Source organism: Dermacentor variabilis, chromosome 9, assembly GCF_050947875.1.
Source record: "Dermacentor variabilis isolate Ectoservices chromosome 9, ASM5094787v1, whole genome shotgun sequence".
Classification (NCBI taxonomy): domain Eukaryota; kingdom Metazoa; phylum Arthropoda; class Arachnida; order Ixodida; family Ixodidae; genus Dermacentor; species Dermacentor variabilis.
The window spans coordinates 78,920,474-78,938,351 of record NC_134576.1 but is presented as its reverse complement, the minus strand read 5'-3'; the positions used below and the strand labels follow the sequence as shown (position 1 = coordinate 78,938,351).

At 47.3% G+C, this 17,878-nt stretch overlaps 2 protein-coding genes across 2 annotated transcripts in view; one reads left to right on the top strand and one right to left on the bottom strand.

The window, feature by feature from the left end:
- The window catches only part of LOC142557008 (uncharacterized), a 246,240-nt gene extending 243,073 nt beyond the window's left edge, over positions 1 to 3,167 (bottom strand). The window contains exon 1 of the mRNA XM_075668541.1: positions 3,086 to 3,167. The gene's annotated coding sequence lies outside the window, so the exon portion shown is untranslated. The remainder of the gene's footprint in view (positions 1 to 3,085) is intronic.
- Positions 3,168 to 4,308: 1,141 nt separating this feature from the next.
- LOC142558411 (uncharacterized) lies at positions 4,309 to 9,029 on the top strand. The gene is made up of 3 exons (XM_075670548.1): positions 4,309 to 4,402; positions 5,783 to 5,991; positions 6,247 to 9,029. The coding sequence occupies exons 1-3, from the start codon at positions 4,309 to 4,311 to the stop codon at positions 7,783 to 7,785; spliced, it is 1,842 nt and encodes a 613-aa protein (XP_075526663.1). The 3' UTR covers positions 7,786 to 9,029.
- Positions 9,030 to 17,878: the final 8,849 nt, after the last annotated feature.

The window sequence follows — 17,878 nt, the reverse complement described above, 5'->3', positions numbered from 1 at the left end:
AAGGTAAGAATTTATTTTGCGTCTGACAACGTACGGTCTTTGTGTTTTCCTTATATATTCAAAGCCATGTTTTGTCTCAGACGATGTATCAGGGCCAACAACAGCACGTTACCGATAGGTAGAAAAATCTGTTATACCAGCCAAAACCACGATCTCTTTATTAGCAAGGCCATAGTGGGGGACTCCGAATTAATTTTGGCCACCTGGGGTTCTTAAACGCCCGGGCACCAAACAAACGCCACGCCGATATGCGTCCGCCACGGCCGGGATTCGATGCTGCGACCTCGTGCTTAGGAGCGCGACGCCAAAGCCACTAAGCAACCACGGTGACTAGACAGACGAAGCGCTGTCAACCAATATTTCATTGCGTACACAGCAATATTTACTGGAGCTTGAATAGGTAGACGGGAGATGAGTATATGCCGAAGTAGGAACTGGCCCATCCGCAAACTAAATAATTGTTTGTTTTTTTCTTTACACGTAGACAATTTCAGGAAAATGGCCATGACGAAAAATATAAAAAAGACCACAAACAAATGTGTGCCATCATCCAATTGCAACATGCACGAATTCCTAGGTGAGGAGAGATATCACAGGCAAACTCACCCATGTAACCTTTTTTGATGATGCAAAATGCCTCGTATATCACGTGCACACTAGTAACCATAGCACCATAGTATGTTGCATTGATTACATTTTGCACGACAACCACAAAGGAAGCTATGCCCGGATTGGTGGCTGCCAACACACGTTTTCACTAAATTAACATTAAACTAAATTGAAAAGAGGCCTTTACCAGCTGACAGTGAGAAACTCCGGCATCAAAGCGGTCCATAAAGAGAAGCACCTATCCAGCGCTTTAAGTCAGCGTCAAAGAGTTCTAATAAATGGACCCTCACCCGGCACATTCAAATATCTGTTGTAAGCTGGAAGTTGCAACGAGCTCTCTAGGGAGCGTTCTGCCGCAAGAAATTTTCAGATTTGCTCCATTAATAGCCGAGATAGAAATATTTCAGTGCCGCGAACCGATGATTTCAGGAGGCAAGAGCCATTGCCAAGAGACACTCTTTCCTCTTGCCCCTTCTCGCCTTCGAGAGTAAAATTCCTTCCCTGCGATCTCCCACACCGGAGCTCGAGGATCACGTGACACATACGTCACGGGCCCCGACTTCATGTTTTTTCCGTTGCTTTTTTTTTTTTTTTGCTGCGCGGCGCACATCTGCTGACGACGTCGCGCGCGAGCTGTTCTGATTGTCTCGTTTAGCGCAGGGCACAGTCTTGCGCGCTGTGCACGAGGACACCTGTGGGGGTATTCTGCAGGAGTCCACCTAGTGGACTGTCCATTTCCGCCGCTGCTGATTGGAGGCAGCTGTGCGAGCGATGAAGAAAGGAGCAGCCCCAGTCAATCAGCAGCGGCCAAAATGTATAGTCCACTAGGTGGACTCCCAGAGAATACCTCCTCAGAGTCGCTGTATAAGTCAGTGTTTTGAAGCATAACTGCGAGTCGGCCTAAGCATAACTGAACCGCCTGCGAGGCGGCGGTCCCTGTTTGTTTGCGCACAAGAAGGTTTAAGATAAGTCAGTGTTGCCCGAATACTCAGGCATGCGCAAGCGGTTCATAGAGCATGATCAACCGCTGGAACACGGTAGAAAACGATACACTTTTGTTGTCTGTTCGTCGTTATGTTGCGCTTAGTTTTACACTGACAATATTAAGTGAAGGATAGGTCGTGGACATACGTTGCGCTACGTATGTCCATGCCCTGTCCTTCACTTCATATCGTCAGTGTAAAATTTCGTTTTACTTCACACCGCAGCAAGGAAGATGTAGTTCTCTTTTGCCTGCTTCTTCCCACGTCGTGCGGTCGCGTGTCCAGACAACAAAAGCAATGAAGGGGGCTAGTTGGCGAACTGTCCTTCACTTCATATCGTCAGTGTAAAATTAAGCGCAATATAACCATGAACGTTCGCCAACTAGCCCCCTTCATTGCTTTTGTTGTCTGGACACGCGACCGCAAGACGTGGGAAGAAGCAGGCAAAAGAGAACTACATCTTCCTTGCTGCGGTGTGAAGTAAAACAAAAACAAGCAGACATTTCATTTGTGTGTCTTGTTATTGCTGTAAGCTTTAGTTCGTTTATTCTAGCTACATATTACACAAATAACAGATGTTGCCTTGAATAATAATAAGTCACCTGTCACCCCGAGCGACGTCAAAGCACGGATACGTGTATGTAGGCGCGGTAGCACGCGTACGTCAACCTCCGGCTTGTAGGGCGGCGGCCGTGAGGAGAAGGGAAGACGGCGTTCGGTTTGAAATATCAGAGCTTTTCGCGGCGCGTAGCAACGTAATACTTAGCAGACACGATCGTTAGCGCGCATTGTGTGACCGGCGTTTGTCAGCTAAAAATGGCCAGACCTGGTGAGGGGCCCTTTAAGGAGCACTACATACCCTATCCCGTAATATATAATGACCGCTATAGAAAGGGAAGAGGTTCTTGAAGAGCACCTTGCAACATACTCAGTGGCTCAAATTGCTCCGATGGTTTGTTTCGAACCTTGTTCGGTCAACACAATAGCCCAATTTTCTAACACTTGAATCACATACTGCACACTGACCAAGGTTGGCGGGAAAGCGGTTCAATACAAACAGATATATAGATACAGAGCCCCGGAAAGCGAGTGAAGAACCTTAGGAATGGAAACGCATTATAAGCTTGCCGTCTGATCATCGCGACATTCACCAACAAAGGACACTACTTTCCTACATAAGATTTCCATCATATCAGACCTTCTACATTAGAAACACTACGCAAATCATTTCAATGTAGCTAATATTTGAAATGAACCCATTGCTGTGAAGCCGTCGTAAGCGTGCAGTTCAAAGCAAATTACATCGCTATGCTACTTGTGGCTTTCTCTTGTTAAAAGGGCGCACTGCACTTCTTCATACAGCGACTATATATATATATATATATATATATATATATATATATATATATATATATATATATATATATATATATATATATATATCTGTGTGTGTGTGTGTATACATATATAGTCAGAAAATCAACACTACTTACTTCTTGGTAGTCGTGTCGTCTTGGTCAGGGTGGGGCCTTGGTAAGGTCTTGTTGAAGTCTTGGTGGGGTCTTGGTAGGATGCCGGTGGGCGACTAAGTTGCCACACAGGTGCTTGGTTCTCCGGGCACTTCCTTGGTGGTCTACGCAAACGGTACGGGAGTAGGTGAACACCAACGTCCAGTGTTCATGTGAGATTGATATCACGAAATAAAAATTCGGCAATATGGCGACAAAATGCATCGTGACTACTTCTATACGAGTGGTTCCAACTACAACGACGTTTCTCTTCCGCGCTACCCTGCGAACACTGGGCGCGACCCAGCCCCGCAAACCAGAATCCTGAGTCTGGTCTCTGAAGGATATGGCGAGCCAGTGCGTGCGAAAATTTGCCCAATGCATGTCTGCTGAAACACACTATACTAGTAGTGATGCTAAAACAAAATATAAGGAGCGCTTGCAACGAGTTAGGTCCTAAAATATAAATTTTGTTCGTAGTTTCTGCACGATATTTTCGGTACCAATAGGTTTGCACAAAGCAGTGCAATAAATGTGTGGCGCGCATGCTGACACATACTTGTCGAAGCTCGGCTTATTAGGTGTACGAACGTTGTATCAACACTTACATTTAAAATCGCAGGTGTTCTCGCGGCACACAACTGCTGAGTTTAAATCTTTTCGGAAACCTACCACCTTGTTTCGTAATCTTTCATTCATATTTCCATCAGCTGAAAGTGACGCCAATAACAAATCTGCGGTATTAACAGCGGAACCATGACGTTACTGAAATGTTTTAGCCAAAAGCGAAGCGCAGAAAAGTCAAAGGTGAACTAATCATAAGAAACTATTAAAAGAAAAATAAGACATCCACCCAAACGTAGGCAGCTGATAAGTGCTACAAAGGAAGCCCATACAGGTTCCTCGAAAGAAAAGCCTAGCAGTTGAATAAAAATTTGTCCTGGTCCGGGAAGTGAACCCGGGGCCACCGCCTTTCCTGGGCAGCCGCTCTATCCTCTGAGGTAACCAGGCGGCTCGCACATGGTAGGGCAAAGTCAACTCGAAGCTAAGGCAAGAGTGACGTACTAGTTCTGCGGCAACTTCTAAGGTGGAGAAAAGTAATTAATAAAGGGAAAATGAGACATCCACCCAAACGCAGCTAACTGCTACAAAAGATGCTCATACGAGTTCCTCGAAAGAAACGACTGCTTCGAAACAAACGCCTAGCAATGGAAGAAAAATTCGTCATGTTCCCGGACTCAAACCTGGGACCACCGCCTTTCAGGGGCAGCCGCTCTACCATGCGAGCTAACCAGGCTGCAAGCAGGTGGTAGGGTGAAATCAAATTTATGAACAACTCGAAGCGAAGGCAAGATTGACGTAATAGTTTTGCGGAATCCCGCAAGGTGGAGAGAATAAGTGCTAAGAAGGAAGGCCATACGGGTCTCAAAGTTGAAGAAATATTCGTTCTAGTCTGAACTCGAACCCGGAACCACCGCGTTTCCGGAGCAGCCGCTCTATCATCAGAGGTAACCAGGCGGCTAGCAGATGGTAGGGCAAAGTGAAATTTATCAACTCGAAGCAAAGGCAAGAGTGACGTACTATTTCTGTGGAAACCCGCAAGGTGGAGAGAAGTCATTAATAAATGAAAAATGAGACATCCACCCAAATGTAGCTAAGTGCTAAAAAAGCACACCCCTTTTTCCTAATTTTTAGCGATTATGGCCCCTAATTCCTATAGTCCATGCCATGCCAGTTAGAAGCGTAAGCGCCGAGCCTTAAGGTATCTTCGACTGGTTGCCTTCATCCTACGAGTCGGGCAGATTCAATGTTCCTGGAACACACACGCCGACAACAAGTACGGAAGCGGTACGTGTAATTCGCTCTGGGTGGATGCAACGGCAGATGCGAAACCCCATTAACAAAACAACCATCCGATTCTATCTACCATATTATAACCATAGCTATCAGCACTGCCTAGTGGCGAACGCGAGACGCTAGAAGGCAACAGTTACGGTCAGCCGTTGCCAACTGCGGTGACGCTGCGTTCCGAAGACGTGGTGAAATCTCGACGACTTCTCCGACGCCAGGAGGTGTATGCTGCAAGTGTACACGTAGTAGACACGTCGACTTCGTCTACAGCTCAAGTTCTGATTGGCTGGACTGGTGAACAGGCCGGAAGGAGACAGGCGCCCCCAGCCAAGCAGCACTTCAGCATCAGACGACCAAATGGGCATACCTACTAGGTAAACATTACAGAACACACCCCCCAGGGCTCGAAGTGCCCGAGAGCACTGGGCGCCTGACATCGAAAAGCTGAACGCAACGCGATCGCGCTCCGAAACTACCTGGCAAAGATACCATAAATGAGTGCAAAGGCGAACAATGAAAGCTAGCCTATTGGAACGCTTGTCCGGCTCTTCTCTTTTCCGACACCGTAAGGCAATGTCGGCAGGCTGTTAGGCCTGCTACAAGGCGCCAGGGATCGAGATTCCTATAAATTAGTGCGAAGGAGAAAAATGAAAGCTAGCCTATCGGAACGCGTGCCGGGTGCCTCTCCTTTCTGCAGTGTAGTGTCGCCCCCTGTCAGATCTCGGTGTCATCGTACATGTATGTTTTGTAGTTGTTTAGCTAGATGGCGCACCCCCCTTCGGTCATGTGACAAACTTGGAGGTGTCATCTGGCGTGTGAAGCCTTTATTAGCAATAAACGGCCGTGGGTCGGCCGAGTCTTCGTCCGGTTTTCATCGGGAGCAGTTTGCTCCGTGTCTCCTTCCTGCGCCGGCGCTTGCCGCGCGTTCGCCCGGTCGGGGCCCCCCGCTTGCCTGCCGCTGCCGACACATCATCTTTTGGCGACGAGGATGGGATTCCCGCAGCGGTTCCGACCGAATCCCCGGGAAACCAGCGAGCTTCGTAAGTGAAGCGTCCTTTACGTGTCGGCACGGCCTGCAAACGCCGCCGACGCACTTGGCGTCGCGAGGCTTCCGAGCCTAGGCCTTCTTGCCCCCTTTGTTCTTCCTTGCCCATTCCTGCGGCGAGCTCCGGCTTGCCTCCTGCACGGTCTCCTGCACGCTACCTGGCATGGCTTTTACGGCGAACCTTCCTGTTTTTCTTGAAGTGCCCGGCCCACCGTTAATTCCATGGTATCGCTGGAAAAAAATTTTTCAGGCCCACCTCGAAGCGGCCGGCGGTGGCGACTGGACGGACGCGCGACGAGCGTCCGCGCTCGTCAGCGCTCTCGGGCGTGAGGGACAACGGAAGTACTTTGCAGACGAGGAGCAGGAAGCAGCAAGGCAGTTAACCAGCGCAGCGTCAGCTTCAAGCGAAGCAGCAAGGCAGTCGACCGGCGCAGCGTCAACGTCAAGTGATGCGGTCCCGCCAGCGTCAGAGTTCCCGAGACTCTTGCAGCGGCTTGGCCGGCTGTTGGCCGCGTCAACAAATGTCCTGGCGGAAAGGCACGAATTCGCCAGTCGAAAGCAGTTCGAGGGAGAAGGATTCCTGGAATTCGTGACCGCATTGAAGGAGAAGGCGGTACAGTGCAACTTCGGCACAAGCTATGACGAGCGCGTCCGAGACCAAATCATACATGGGGTAGCGAACGTCAGCGTTCGCGAAAAGTTGCTGGCTCATGGCGAAACCCTGACCCTGGACAAGTCAGAAGAAATTGGACGCTCGTTAGAAGCCTTGCATCGAGCGAACCGCGCGTTCGGCTCCGAAAATGTACGAAGAATCGAGGCATCTCAACTTGGCGTTCCGTCGACGGGCCAAGATGGCCGACTTCTTCCGGGAGGCCGCCAAGATGGCAGACGTAGTCCGGGAGGCCGCCAAGAGGGCCGACAGTTCGCACATGGCTCCTCCGGGAACCGGGGTGCATGCGACCGGTGTGGCAGCACGAAGCATATTGCAACGTACAAGAATTGTCCAGCAAGGAACCGGCGGTGCAACGCCTGCCACACGTTGGGCCATTTTGCATCAGTATGCCGGAAAACCCGTACTGTTCAACACGTCTCTTCCGCAGGGACGCTGTCTTCAACTTCCGCAAGGCAGCCGTCCGCGTCTGTCTTGACGGTAAGCGCTTTTGAAACTAAAAAAGATTTGGAAGTTCCGGTCGTAGTGAACGGCGTCTCCATGCGACTGCCGGTGGATACGGGAGCGTCTGTGTCATGCATGACGGCCGAAGATTTTAGAAATAACTTTGGTCGACAGCACAGGCTGTCACAACCAACAGTGGACTTGAGAAATTTCTCCAAGCAACGCATCAACATTCAAGGCCTGTTTCAAGCCACTGTCCAGTTTTTCCAAAGGTCATGCTCCGTCACGTTCCACGTAACGACTACAGGAACATCACTGCTGGGTTTAGACGCCATCCAACGCTTGGGCATACAGATCGACGGTACGTCGCTGACATGTCGTCTACCATCGCTTCCTTCAGTACAGAGCCCCACAGGTGTGCCTCCGGGTTTTGATCACCTCTTCAGTGACGAGTTGAGTCTCGTCAACAACTTTGTGCACCGAATTCATCGGCAGCAAGATGCGAAACCAGTATCTTCAAAGTTGCGCAGACTACCCCTGGCTCTCCGTGACCAGGTCGCAAATGAATTGCGACGTCTCGAGGACTGCGACGTCATCGAGCGCGCGAGGCTTTTGAGTGGGTGTCTCCACTCGTGGTGGTGCGCAAGAAGGATGGAACCATGCAGCTCTGTGTAGATCTAAGGGAACAGGATAGTCTTGTGCCTCACGTTCAAGAAAGAGTCTTGCAGAAACAGTGGCAGACTAAACAGTACGTGGACAAACGTAGAGGTGCTCAGGCAACTCGTATCAAGGTGGGAGACACCGTCAGAATAAGATTTAACAGGAAAGGATTTTTTAAGTACAGTAAACCTCGTAAAGTCAAGGCCCAGGTAGGACCATCTACTTTTCTACTCAGTGATGGGAAGACGTGGCATGTGTCTAAGTTAACCCTAGTGATAAAGGATTCAGCAGGTAGTACATTGTGTACAAGGGACAAAGATTTTTTGTACTCATATTCAAACTTGGATAGTCATTCCGATGACTCGTCTGTAGCGACAGAGTCTTCTCAGAGTCGTCAGCTTCAGTTGAGTATTCCGTCTGACTGTATCACTTCCGAGTTTACACAGTCAGCAGTCGTCTCTGATTCCGTAGGAGAATCGGTAGCCTCCAAGGACTTGTTGGGACGTCGAGAGGAGCTTCCTGGGCAACCCTCTCCAGCGTTGAGCGACAACCACATTCAATTGTCCAACCAGGGGGAGGGAAATAGTGGGACGACTGGGTCTTTAAAGTCGACCGATACGCGTCGCAACCCCCAAAGTTCTTCTGAGGTACGCACGCGTCCTCATCGTGACAGAAAACGGCCTCCGTGGCTCGATGATTTTGTTTTTGTAGTGTAGAGCGTATTGCCGTCTTCGAAATGCCACGGCTAGGGGCCTCGCTGTGACATTTAGGAGACAGTCCACATGTTTCAATAACACAGGTATAAAGTGCTCCTTGTTGCGGTGCAGTGAGTTTTGTGCCGTGTTCCTTGTCAGACTTTGAGTGACTGCCTGTGTTATGGTGCCCAAGACTGGTGCGCGTGTATGTGAACTTGGGCGGGGACGGATTGGATTTGTTGTGGACTTAAGTGCGTGCTTTGTGTGCGACTGGTGCGCATGTGTGAACGTGGGGGGGGGGGAACGAACTGAAATCGCCTTTGGACTTAAGTGCGCATCTTGTGTGTGCGTTTCACTGTATGTTTACTTTGTTTCCAGGGGGGGGATGATGTAGTGTAGTGTCGCCCCCTGTCAGATCTCGGTGTCATCGTACATGTATGTTTTGTAGTTGTTTAGCTAGATGGCGCACCCCCCTTCTGTCATGTGACAAACTTGGAGGTGTCATCTGGCGTGTGAACCCTTTATTAGCAATAAACGGCCGTGGGTCGGCCGAGTCTTCGTCCGGTTTTCATCGGGAGCAGTTTGCTCCGTGTCTCCTTCCTGCGCCGGCGCTTGCCGCGCGTTCGCCCGGCCGGGGCCCCCCGCTTGCCTGCCGCTGCCGACACAACACTTTCCGACACCGTAAGGCGGTGTCGGCAGGCTGTTAGGCCTGCTACAAGGCGCCAGGGATCGAGATTCCCAAAGAGAAAGGCGGAGGACAGAAAAGTGCGTCCGTTCGCTTACCTTCCGGGCTGGAAAGTGGGCCGTTGGCCGGTTCACGAGCTTCGAACGCGGGTGCTGCGCGGGGTACGTGCGCACGCCTATCCAACCGCCTCGTCTTTGGCGCTCCTGGGAGATGGCTGGCCGCGAGCTGAAACAAAGCAAATAAACGCACTTGCAGACCTACGCCCATGTTACTCTACGTTCCTTGCGGAATTTCTAATAGAAATAGACCACCTGAGCCTGTAATCCCGCATGAAGTTGCATAACCACCTATAACTCATGGTACTAATTTGAAGAAGACGAAGTTTGGAGATTCGCAGGGCGCGTCGCTGAATAGAATACGAATGGCATTAGCTTTCTTCATGGGAATTATACATAAGAGTCAAAGAGGTGCTTTGCGAATTTTAGGCCTCCTCTTTAATAAACTGGAACAGTAAACTCTGTGAAACACGAACACTTGAAGACTTCTTCTTCTTCTTCGTGATTTTGGAGAGGGAAAATACGCTCAGTTCTGCAGCCCATATGGGAGCACGGCGCAGCGTAATGGGGACTGGGGGCGGGGAAAGAAAGATGAGAAGATAGAGGGGGAAAGGGAGAGTAGGTTTCAGGCAGCAGACGTCAGCAACAATCACTAGGCTACGTTGACAAATTCCATTTCTAAAGTTTCACCTACACATGGCTGGTTTGTTTCTATCACCGCACAGCTTCTCTTATGGGGAATATGAAATGTCATTTTGTAGTTGCTTATCAAAAATATATGAATATGCAAAAACGAACCCCATAAACTGTTGTCGACCTTCTTATATAACCTTATAGCCTAAATGTTTAAAGCTAGCTACCTGCGGGGCAATCGACACTTTGCACAGCGACAGGAAGGTTAGCGACGGAAATCTGGGCATTACTTCAAGGTCAACATGATTTCGAATATTAATTCAGAAATTAAGGTGTCCTTATGTGCCTAGAAATTCAATTTCGACTCACGGTATTTTTGCTTTTATTTCTTTCTCCAATCTAAAGACATCCTTAACCATAATCTTATTATTTCTCAAGCATGTATAATTTTGTTTACATTCGCATGCATTTCCCTTTCTTACATCTATATTGAACTACAATGTTCTTGCCCAGTTTCCCAACGGGGTATGTGCAACTAATACCAAGGTTCAATATCTAATTGGCATATGAAGGAATCAACATAACAGTGCTAGTTGGGAGCACAAAAGGCCCAGGCGCACAAACGAGCCAGGCATCTCGGCAGTAGGCCCACCAGCCCTTGCAGCGCACTGACGGGATGTCTTCAGTATTGGAACAGCCGTTCGATTAATACGTAGCACTCGTTTTATCCCAAGCCATCCTTCATACATCATAAACAAGATGTATTTGGTTCTCACTCACAACTCCTCCACCCCACCAAGATTTTAATGGCTCGCTGCTCATGTATTACTCAAGACACAGCTTGGGTGACAGGGTATGTGCCACTACACACGAGCGCGAAAAGAAAACGTCGGCACCCCGTCACAATCGGTGCTCGTTCTGTTTGTCGTTTACAGCTTCGCTGTCCAACCACCTTCACAGCATGGATTTGAGACCATTTTTTTCTTATCTCAGAAGCTTTAACCTCGACGTTTATAGGGAAGTCTTCAATGGCACGTAACTCAGCATCAGGCACGAACTGCAGCGATATCTCGACAACATTCTCCGCCACCGAAACGACGTAGTATTCAGGTACATCTGGCGTCAGTCAAGCAGTTCATAACAGCTTAACACTTTTTAACGCCTTAAGTCGGGCCTCCAGCGTTCCCTGTGCCACTGTGAAAGTGGCTCTTTTTAGCCATTTCTCCAGAATTATTATAGGCCTCCAGCAACATGTCCCACTATACAAGCAAAACAACGCGGAAGAAGTGAAGTTGAGAATAACAAAACTGAAGGTTACAGAGAAGGCAAAAAAAAGTCTACAACATAAGGAGCCCATTGTGAACGAAGATGTCAATTCATCGATGTAAGCAGTACTTATACTAACGAGTTTTATACTTCATGGTCATCTGTTACTGCAGAACATACATCATTTAACCACATCATTTCCGGTAGCTTCGCAGTTTACCCTACTTAGGTATGTCTGGGTAAAATGTCAACAAGAAATAATACTGAATAAAGTAGCAGATAATTTGGCGAGAGTGGTGCTCAGTGGCTCTCTTCTGTTCATAAGTCCTTCGACGAGTTTCTTCGTTGATTTGTCCTTGGTAAGGTTCTTCGACATTTTCATCCTTCGTCGTTCGTTGCTAAATTCAGGAGAGGGGCAGTCATGCCTGACTATTTAAGTCGTCCGTAAGAACTTTAGCTTAATTCTCTCATCTACTGTTCCAATCTAATAACTATCTCTACCATACTCAAAAAATTATTTCCTTCTCTACACTGCACCTTTCGAGTAGCTGTCATAGACAAATTTGTATAGAGTTGCTTAGGCATTCTTTCCTTCCTGGCCATTTTCAGGTCCATGAGGCAATTCATTACTTCTAACCACACGGTTGTTTCTTATCAATTGCACAAACATTTCAAACGGATAATTTTACCTAGGTTATACCTTGCCATAGCCAGTGCTGTTTTTGGAAGCCTTTTGTCTTTTACATTACCATATACAGATGTCTTACCTAATAAGAAATTTTACAACTATACTGGTGAATTTTCTTGCTACATTTCTAAACTATTGGTATTTCGCTTTTCATTTGATATCATAAAATTGTTCATCAATATTTTGTAGATTTACCGAGGCATATGGCAAACAAGGTTTCTGGACAATTGCCATAGAGGGTAGCCGTCATACAAAAAGGCAAACCTGCCAAACAAAGTTTGCTCAGTGTAAAGCTGAGGGAGGCCCAAAAGTGCACCGAGTAGAAGGCTATTGTCTTGTTTAAACTGAGTGCACAGCAGATCGTGGGGATTTGCTTACTTGTAAACAAATGAGTGAAACAACTTTAGAAGGGCAAATACTTGCATAGATTTCTTTCTTTTCAGTTCTTAAAGAACAACGCCTCTGCTCCATTCCCACGTATGCCTGGGACCCGCCTATATTTGTCTGTCAACATAACTTCTTCGTATGGTAGCTTTGTAGGTAATAAATTTAAAATGTATTTCCACTCGAGAAAGAGCACCTGGGTTATGACAGTCACTGTAGCGGAGGCATGCGTATCACCACTCCAGTTGTTTGTTGCACACACAACCTGATGCAAGGAAGCGCTTTTCACAATTCGTCTATATAGGAACTCCGGTGCCATCGCTTCATACGGAACCGCCCGACATAGTCATCAGCAAAGAAAACGAATCACACAGAGCCACCATGGTAGAAAAAGGTTTCATAATTTAACTCCTTTTTTTTAGATTTTCTTTGCACAGCTTTTTTACATTGTATGTCTTTCCTTTCTCTATTTTTGTGAATACAATTCCTATAGGTTGTTTTGGACTCGCTTCTTTTTGCTCCTTTTTCTATATTTTTGAGGGCACTTTGGATTAACTCCAGCGTGGACGGTACACCTCGTAGGGACAAGCCATGTTTTGTGGCAACAATAATAATTTTTCGATGGTTTGTATGTGCTATAAACATGGAAGCTTTCGGTGAAAGCCGCTAACATTCACAGCTACAAACTGCATTGCCTCTGTTACCTCCCTGCTACCGCAATACCCAATATCTCAAATTTTCACACTGTATACGAACACAACACAGGAAGAAAACAGGCTGAATTTACTACTTCATATTCAGTACGGACGTACCTTTGAACTGCTTAGAGCAGTGGCTCCAATTAACCATGTTTTTATAATTCAATAACCTTCAGACATTGATCAGCCCAACTACTACGTCATCAGAGGACGGTTAAAGTGGAAAAAAGTATAAGCGTGTGAAGTTTGGCAAGCTGGTCACGTGGGTGAGGTAGACAGGAGATGGGACCGTTTAGAAACCATCCTAATGCTACGTATTAAAACATAAACAGAGAGATAAGCAAAAATAATGAAGAGGGAGCTAGAGTGAACCCTGCAGTACACACAATGCACGAACTTTCAAGAAGCACAATTGGTCTGTTGTGGCCTTGTGAAACGAATAATGCTTAGACCAAGTTCCCAGGATATTTTGCTCCTATAGTGGTCTGCCTTCGAACCGGATAATAGTTGTTCCCGGAGCAGAGTGTTGAGTGTGGAAGTGGCAGAGAAGGTGCTCTATACTGTCTCGTCACTCACTGAAAATTGCATGCGCGCGGCTGGACAATCTTAGAAACCTATATGCGACGCTCAGCCATGTGCAACATAGCAGCATTGTTTTGCGATGGCAGATTCCAGTGAGAGAGATGACGATTATGCAGATGAAGAGACGCTATCTTCTGCAGCAATTTAGGATTAAATGAATGAGTGACTGGATTCATTAAAAAAGAAGAGCCGAACGTCGGTAGCACGTCCCCGTACATTTGGAAAGGAGCGAGGTACAAAAAGAGAAAAAATATAGAGTCCAGGTGGCAAGCGAAGTGGAAGTTAAGGGTCGAGAAAATATAAGCGGGAATTTTTGAAACCAGTTTAATTTCAGTGTAGATGTGTGATGTAGCGAGTAAATAACTGGAGTCACTGCCCAGCATCCGTACTTTGCGGTAGTATAAGCACCCGTATTTCTTGGTAACAAATGCTTACTGAATACCAGTCTTGGCAATTACTTATTCATCGGCCATACCTCGCCGCCTATTCCTTAGTAGCAGGCTCTGTGGATTGCAACTGCGCTGTCGCGACGAAGTTACGACCATCCCGTAACGCTTGCGGTTACAGTTGTCATACTCGTGACTCCTGCGATTGCGGTAGTACTATAAACATGGGTTTACTGCACAAGTTAGAGAACAGACACTTTAGAACAGCGTTTCTCGCCTTACATACGCTCATTGCGAGCACCTTTTCAGCATGTTACGCTGCGCATCCCTTCAAGACAGCGGCGCAAACGCAAATATAAGAACGCGTTAGAAGACAGGGTGCCGTCCTGGGCCTCGTTCCAAACATAACCAAGCCAGCAATCTTTTAGCAACCGCGCTGTCGTTTCTATGCAAGGAAGTTATATACTTAATTAAACTTCTCGAGTGCCAGTCGCAGCTGCCACCTACGGGAGCGCGTGAAGCCCCCGCCGGCCATATTGCCAGAGGAAAAGGAACGCGGCTCCAGTACGTGGCCGCAGTATACGCGCGGCGCTCTCTGCGCATGCGGTTCTGCGACGAAAAATAAAATTAAACCTCTTTAGGAAGTGCATCAGTTCGCCGTTGTGTGTCGCCGTTGTTGAAAAAAAAAATGTGTATGGTGGCGGGTGCCTTGTGTTCTGTGTATAATAAGTTGCGAGAGCTGAAGAACAGTCGTATTTTCTGTTTAATAATAATATTTGGGGTTTTACGGGCCAAAACCACTTTCTGATTATGACGCACGCCGTAGTGGAGGACTCCGGAAATTTTGACCACCTGGGGTTCTTTAACGTGCACCTAAATCTAAGCACACGGGTGTTTTCGCATTTCGCCCCCATCGAAATGCGGCCGCCGTGCCCGGGATTCGATCCCGCGACCTCTTGCTCAGCAGCCCAACACCATAGCCACTGAGCAACCACGGCGGGTTATTTTCTGTTTGATCATTCAGTAACCTGCCGCGTGCATCGGTAGTGCGATGGGCTTTTGTCGATACATGGTGCCGGCCCGTGTTGGCAGCGACATGGCCTCGGAATTTAGTATCCTTGGGCCATTTCATTAAAAAAATCTGTATTTGTGTAAATGAGCGTTCAAGTCGCTGATGATGAATTTGCTGCTGTTTTAAAGTTAGGAATGAGCGTTTTCGGTCTAAGCCTAGAAAAAAAGAAAAAATGTACAACGGTAGCTTTAATTCTTTGTCCAGCGTTTCAGTTTTATCCGAAAAGAGTCTCTGAAAGCAAATTTACAATACAGCTAAGGTGACGATCTGCACACAGCCGCTAGCCCACATGCGCTCCACTAACTGTAGGCTGCGTCAAAGTTAAGGTCATGTTTCAGCTAGCAATCTTCAGTTCTTTTTTGAACATGTGTCTGCGACGAAAGCGAGAAGTGAGAATGCAGATAAACAGAAAGTAGTGGGGGGGAGGTGGTAGCACACTGCTTAGCGTGCCCAGCTCCCAAATGCAGAATGCTGAAAATAGGTGGGCTGGAATCCCTGTGAATAAAGCTTTTCATGCTCTCTGGTGACGGCGAAGCTCAGAATTAGGCAGCAGCCTAACGACAACGGTCGCCGTCACCGTAACAGAATAAGCGGGCGTGTAAGGTCACGCCTTAAGCCGAGAGTATATTAAGAGGAAATATAGTATGCTCCTGTCGACAAAACAAAACTGTTATGAATAAGGAGCGCAGTTGTTGGGCGAGCCTGCATACCAATAATGTCACCAAAGACAGGGCCACGTTTCTATCCCCTATGATCAGTGGAAATGTACATCGACAGCATGTCAACTAGAGTGTATAACTGATACTTCAATAGGGTCGTTGCGAGTTTGTGTTGTGTCTAGCACTAGCAAGTAGTGTAAGCGATTACACTGGGCAGAACGCAGTGAGCGAAGTCCGCGAAAAGTATTTTAGGATAGCCATATTGAACATCGACGCGGTGTTGGAGGAAGCCTGCGACTTCAGTTGCTCAGGTCGTCAGAAAGGCTTGAGAGGTAGCATACCGTCCAGTGTATTTGGTAACCACAGTGATAAACACAGACTTTGCGAAAATGAAAACAGGAAAAGGCCGAGTGAGTTGAAAATCAGATAAATGAAATAACTCGTGTGGTGTATGAGGAGATTGAAGACAATCAGGTTAGATGGATGGCCTTTTCAAGCTAAACAGTATATGCCAACCCAAGTGAATCAGTGTTGTCGCACTTCTGCGACACGCCATGGTTGCCTGCCACCAGGACATCATGGAATTACGGCGATGACAGTTTGCATTGGGTGCTCATCAAAAACGAGCACATCAAAGACGTCCGAGAGACGTTTCTACAGTACAAGACCACATCCTGAAAAAAAAGACCTTGCGAACAGGGGCATCACAAAATCGAGTGCTGTGGTCCTTGTTGATTTTATCCAGCTTGACGTTAGCGTTTTATTCAGCGTTCATCTCTGAGAAAATGAGTTCAAGCTATGTTTATTTGCGTTACAATGGCAGGCGTAATCCGGCAAATAAGTGAACGCATTAGAGGGTGCCTGAGTACTCTGTGTATATTACGTAGGACAATGATAGCTAGAATACAACATTATGAGAGAATTTATTTCGAAAACAAGTTGACTTATTATTACAGTGCAGTATAAAGAAAGCGCCTCCACAGTCTACGTGTGGATGACGCAAATAATGAACGTACAGGTAAAAACGTCTTGTAGGTCTATAGTAAACTGGATAGACCATTCGCTTCTTGGCAACGGGATAAAAGTTACTCTTGAAGGCGGAACGTCTAGTGCGCAAATCGGAGAGTTGGCCTTCGCAATGATGAAAGCCCGGAAAGGACGCGATGACGCCACCACGATACACGATATTACGCCAACAAATAAATACATTTTCTTAAAGCGACGCTTTCTTTCCCTCTTCCTTCGACTTTTACACTGCTGCTGCTGCTGTCTTGCACGCCGCGTTGGGGGTGGGGAAGTGGGGGGGAGGGGTGAATATACATGGAAGGAACGGGGCAGAGAGGAATGGCGACGCGAGACACTCGTTCGGAGCTTTTCATCGTGTCACATGTGCACAGGGCTCTCTGGAGTTTCCTGGGCGTCGTTACATTACCCTCTTTATAGCTGTGATTATCTTTGACCCCCACTCGACCAACATGCAAGTCGTGAGTAGAGGTAAGCAGAATGGTGGAGAGGGAGCAAGGAGTTGAGGCAGAGAATGGGTAAATGCGGTGCAATCGCGAAACGAGTGAATAACAGCCTTGCCATTCTTCACTCGCAGTTCCCATGCTGGAGGGAAGGTCGTGACAAGGAAAAGGTTACGTTAAGACAAAGAAGATAAGGAAATGATACTTCTATAGACCAGACAACAGTTGCGGGCCAAATGGAAGGTACGGTACTGTACACCTCTGCTATTTCTCAAAAATAACCACCAAGGAAATTCGTCAAGTGGACTATTGACGCAGGGGGTGCAGATGCAAAGCCATATTAAATTACCGTAGCGTCTATGCAACAGTAAGGAAGTGATCGCACGTCAAATCAACGCTTATGTGCCCACCGCGGCAGCTGTGCGGCTACGGCATCGCTCGACTTCGTGGCTCCGATCCCTACCACTGAAGCTTGATTTCGACGGGAGTGAACTACAAAAACAGCCGTGCACTTAGATTTAGGTGCACGTTAAAGAAAACCAGGGTTAGAATTAATCAAGAGACCGCCACTATGGCGGGCCTCATAATCTTACTATGATTTTAGCACGTAGAACCTCTTAGTTCTGCCTACACGTCTGCAACATTGCGATGTGCTATGTGAAATGATGACAATGCTCAACCCTCTCATAGGTTATAGGCACACCAACGCCTCAAGCAAACATGCCTCGCTGTAAGTTGTGTATTACCCAGACAAAAAGCAGTGGTGCACGCAAAGTATCATTTCCCACCAACTCGCTACTCTCGTATAGCACTAAACGCTGAAGAAGTTATACATTCG

Bases quoted from the DNA above. Each gene is read 5' to 3' on its own strand.
- LOC142558411 (XM_075670548.1), top strand. From the start codon at position 4,309: ATGGAAGAAAAATTCGTCATGTTCCCGGACTCAAACCTGGGACCACCG. The intron at 4,403-5,782 runs GCAGGTGGTAGG...AGCCTTTATTAG, and splicing joins GCGAGCTAACCAGGCTGCAA to CAATAAACGGCCGTGGGTCG. The intron at 5,992-6,246 runs GTAAGTGAAGCG...AAAATTTTTCAG, and splicing joins CCGGGAAACCAGCGAGCTTC to GCCCACCTCGAAGCGGCCGG.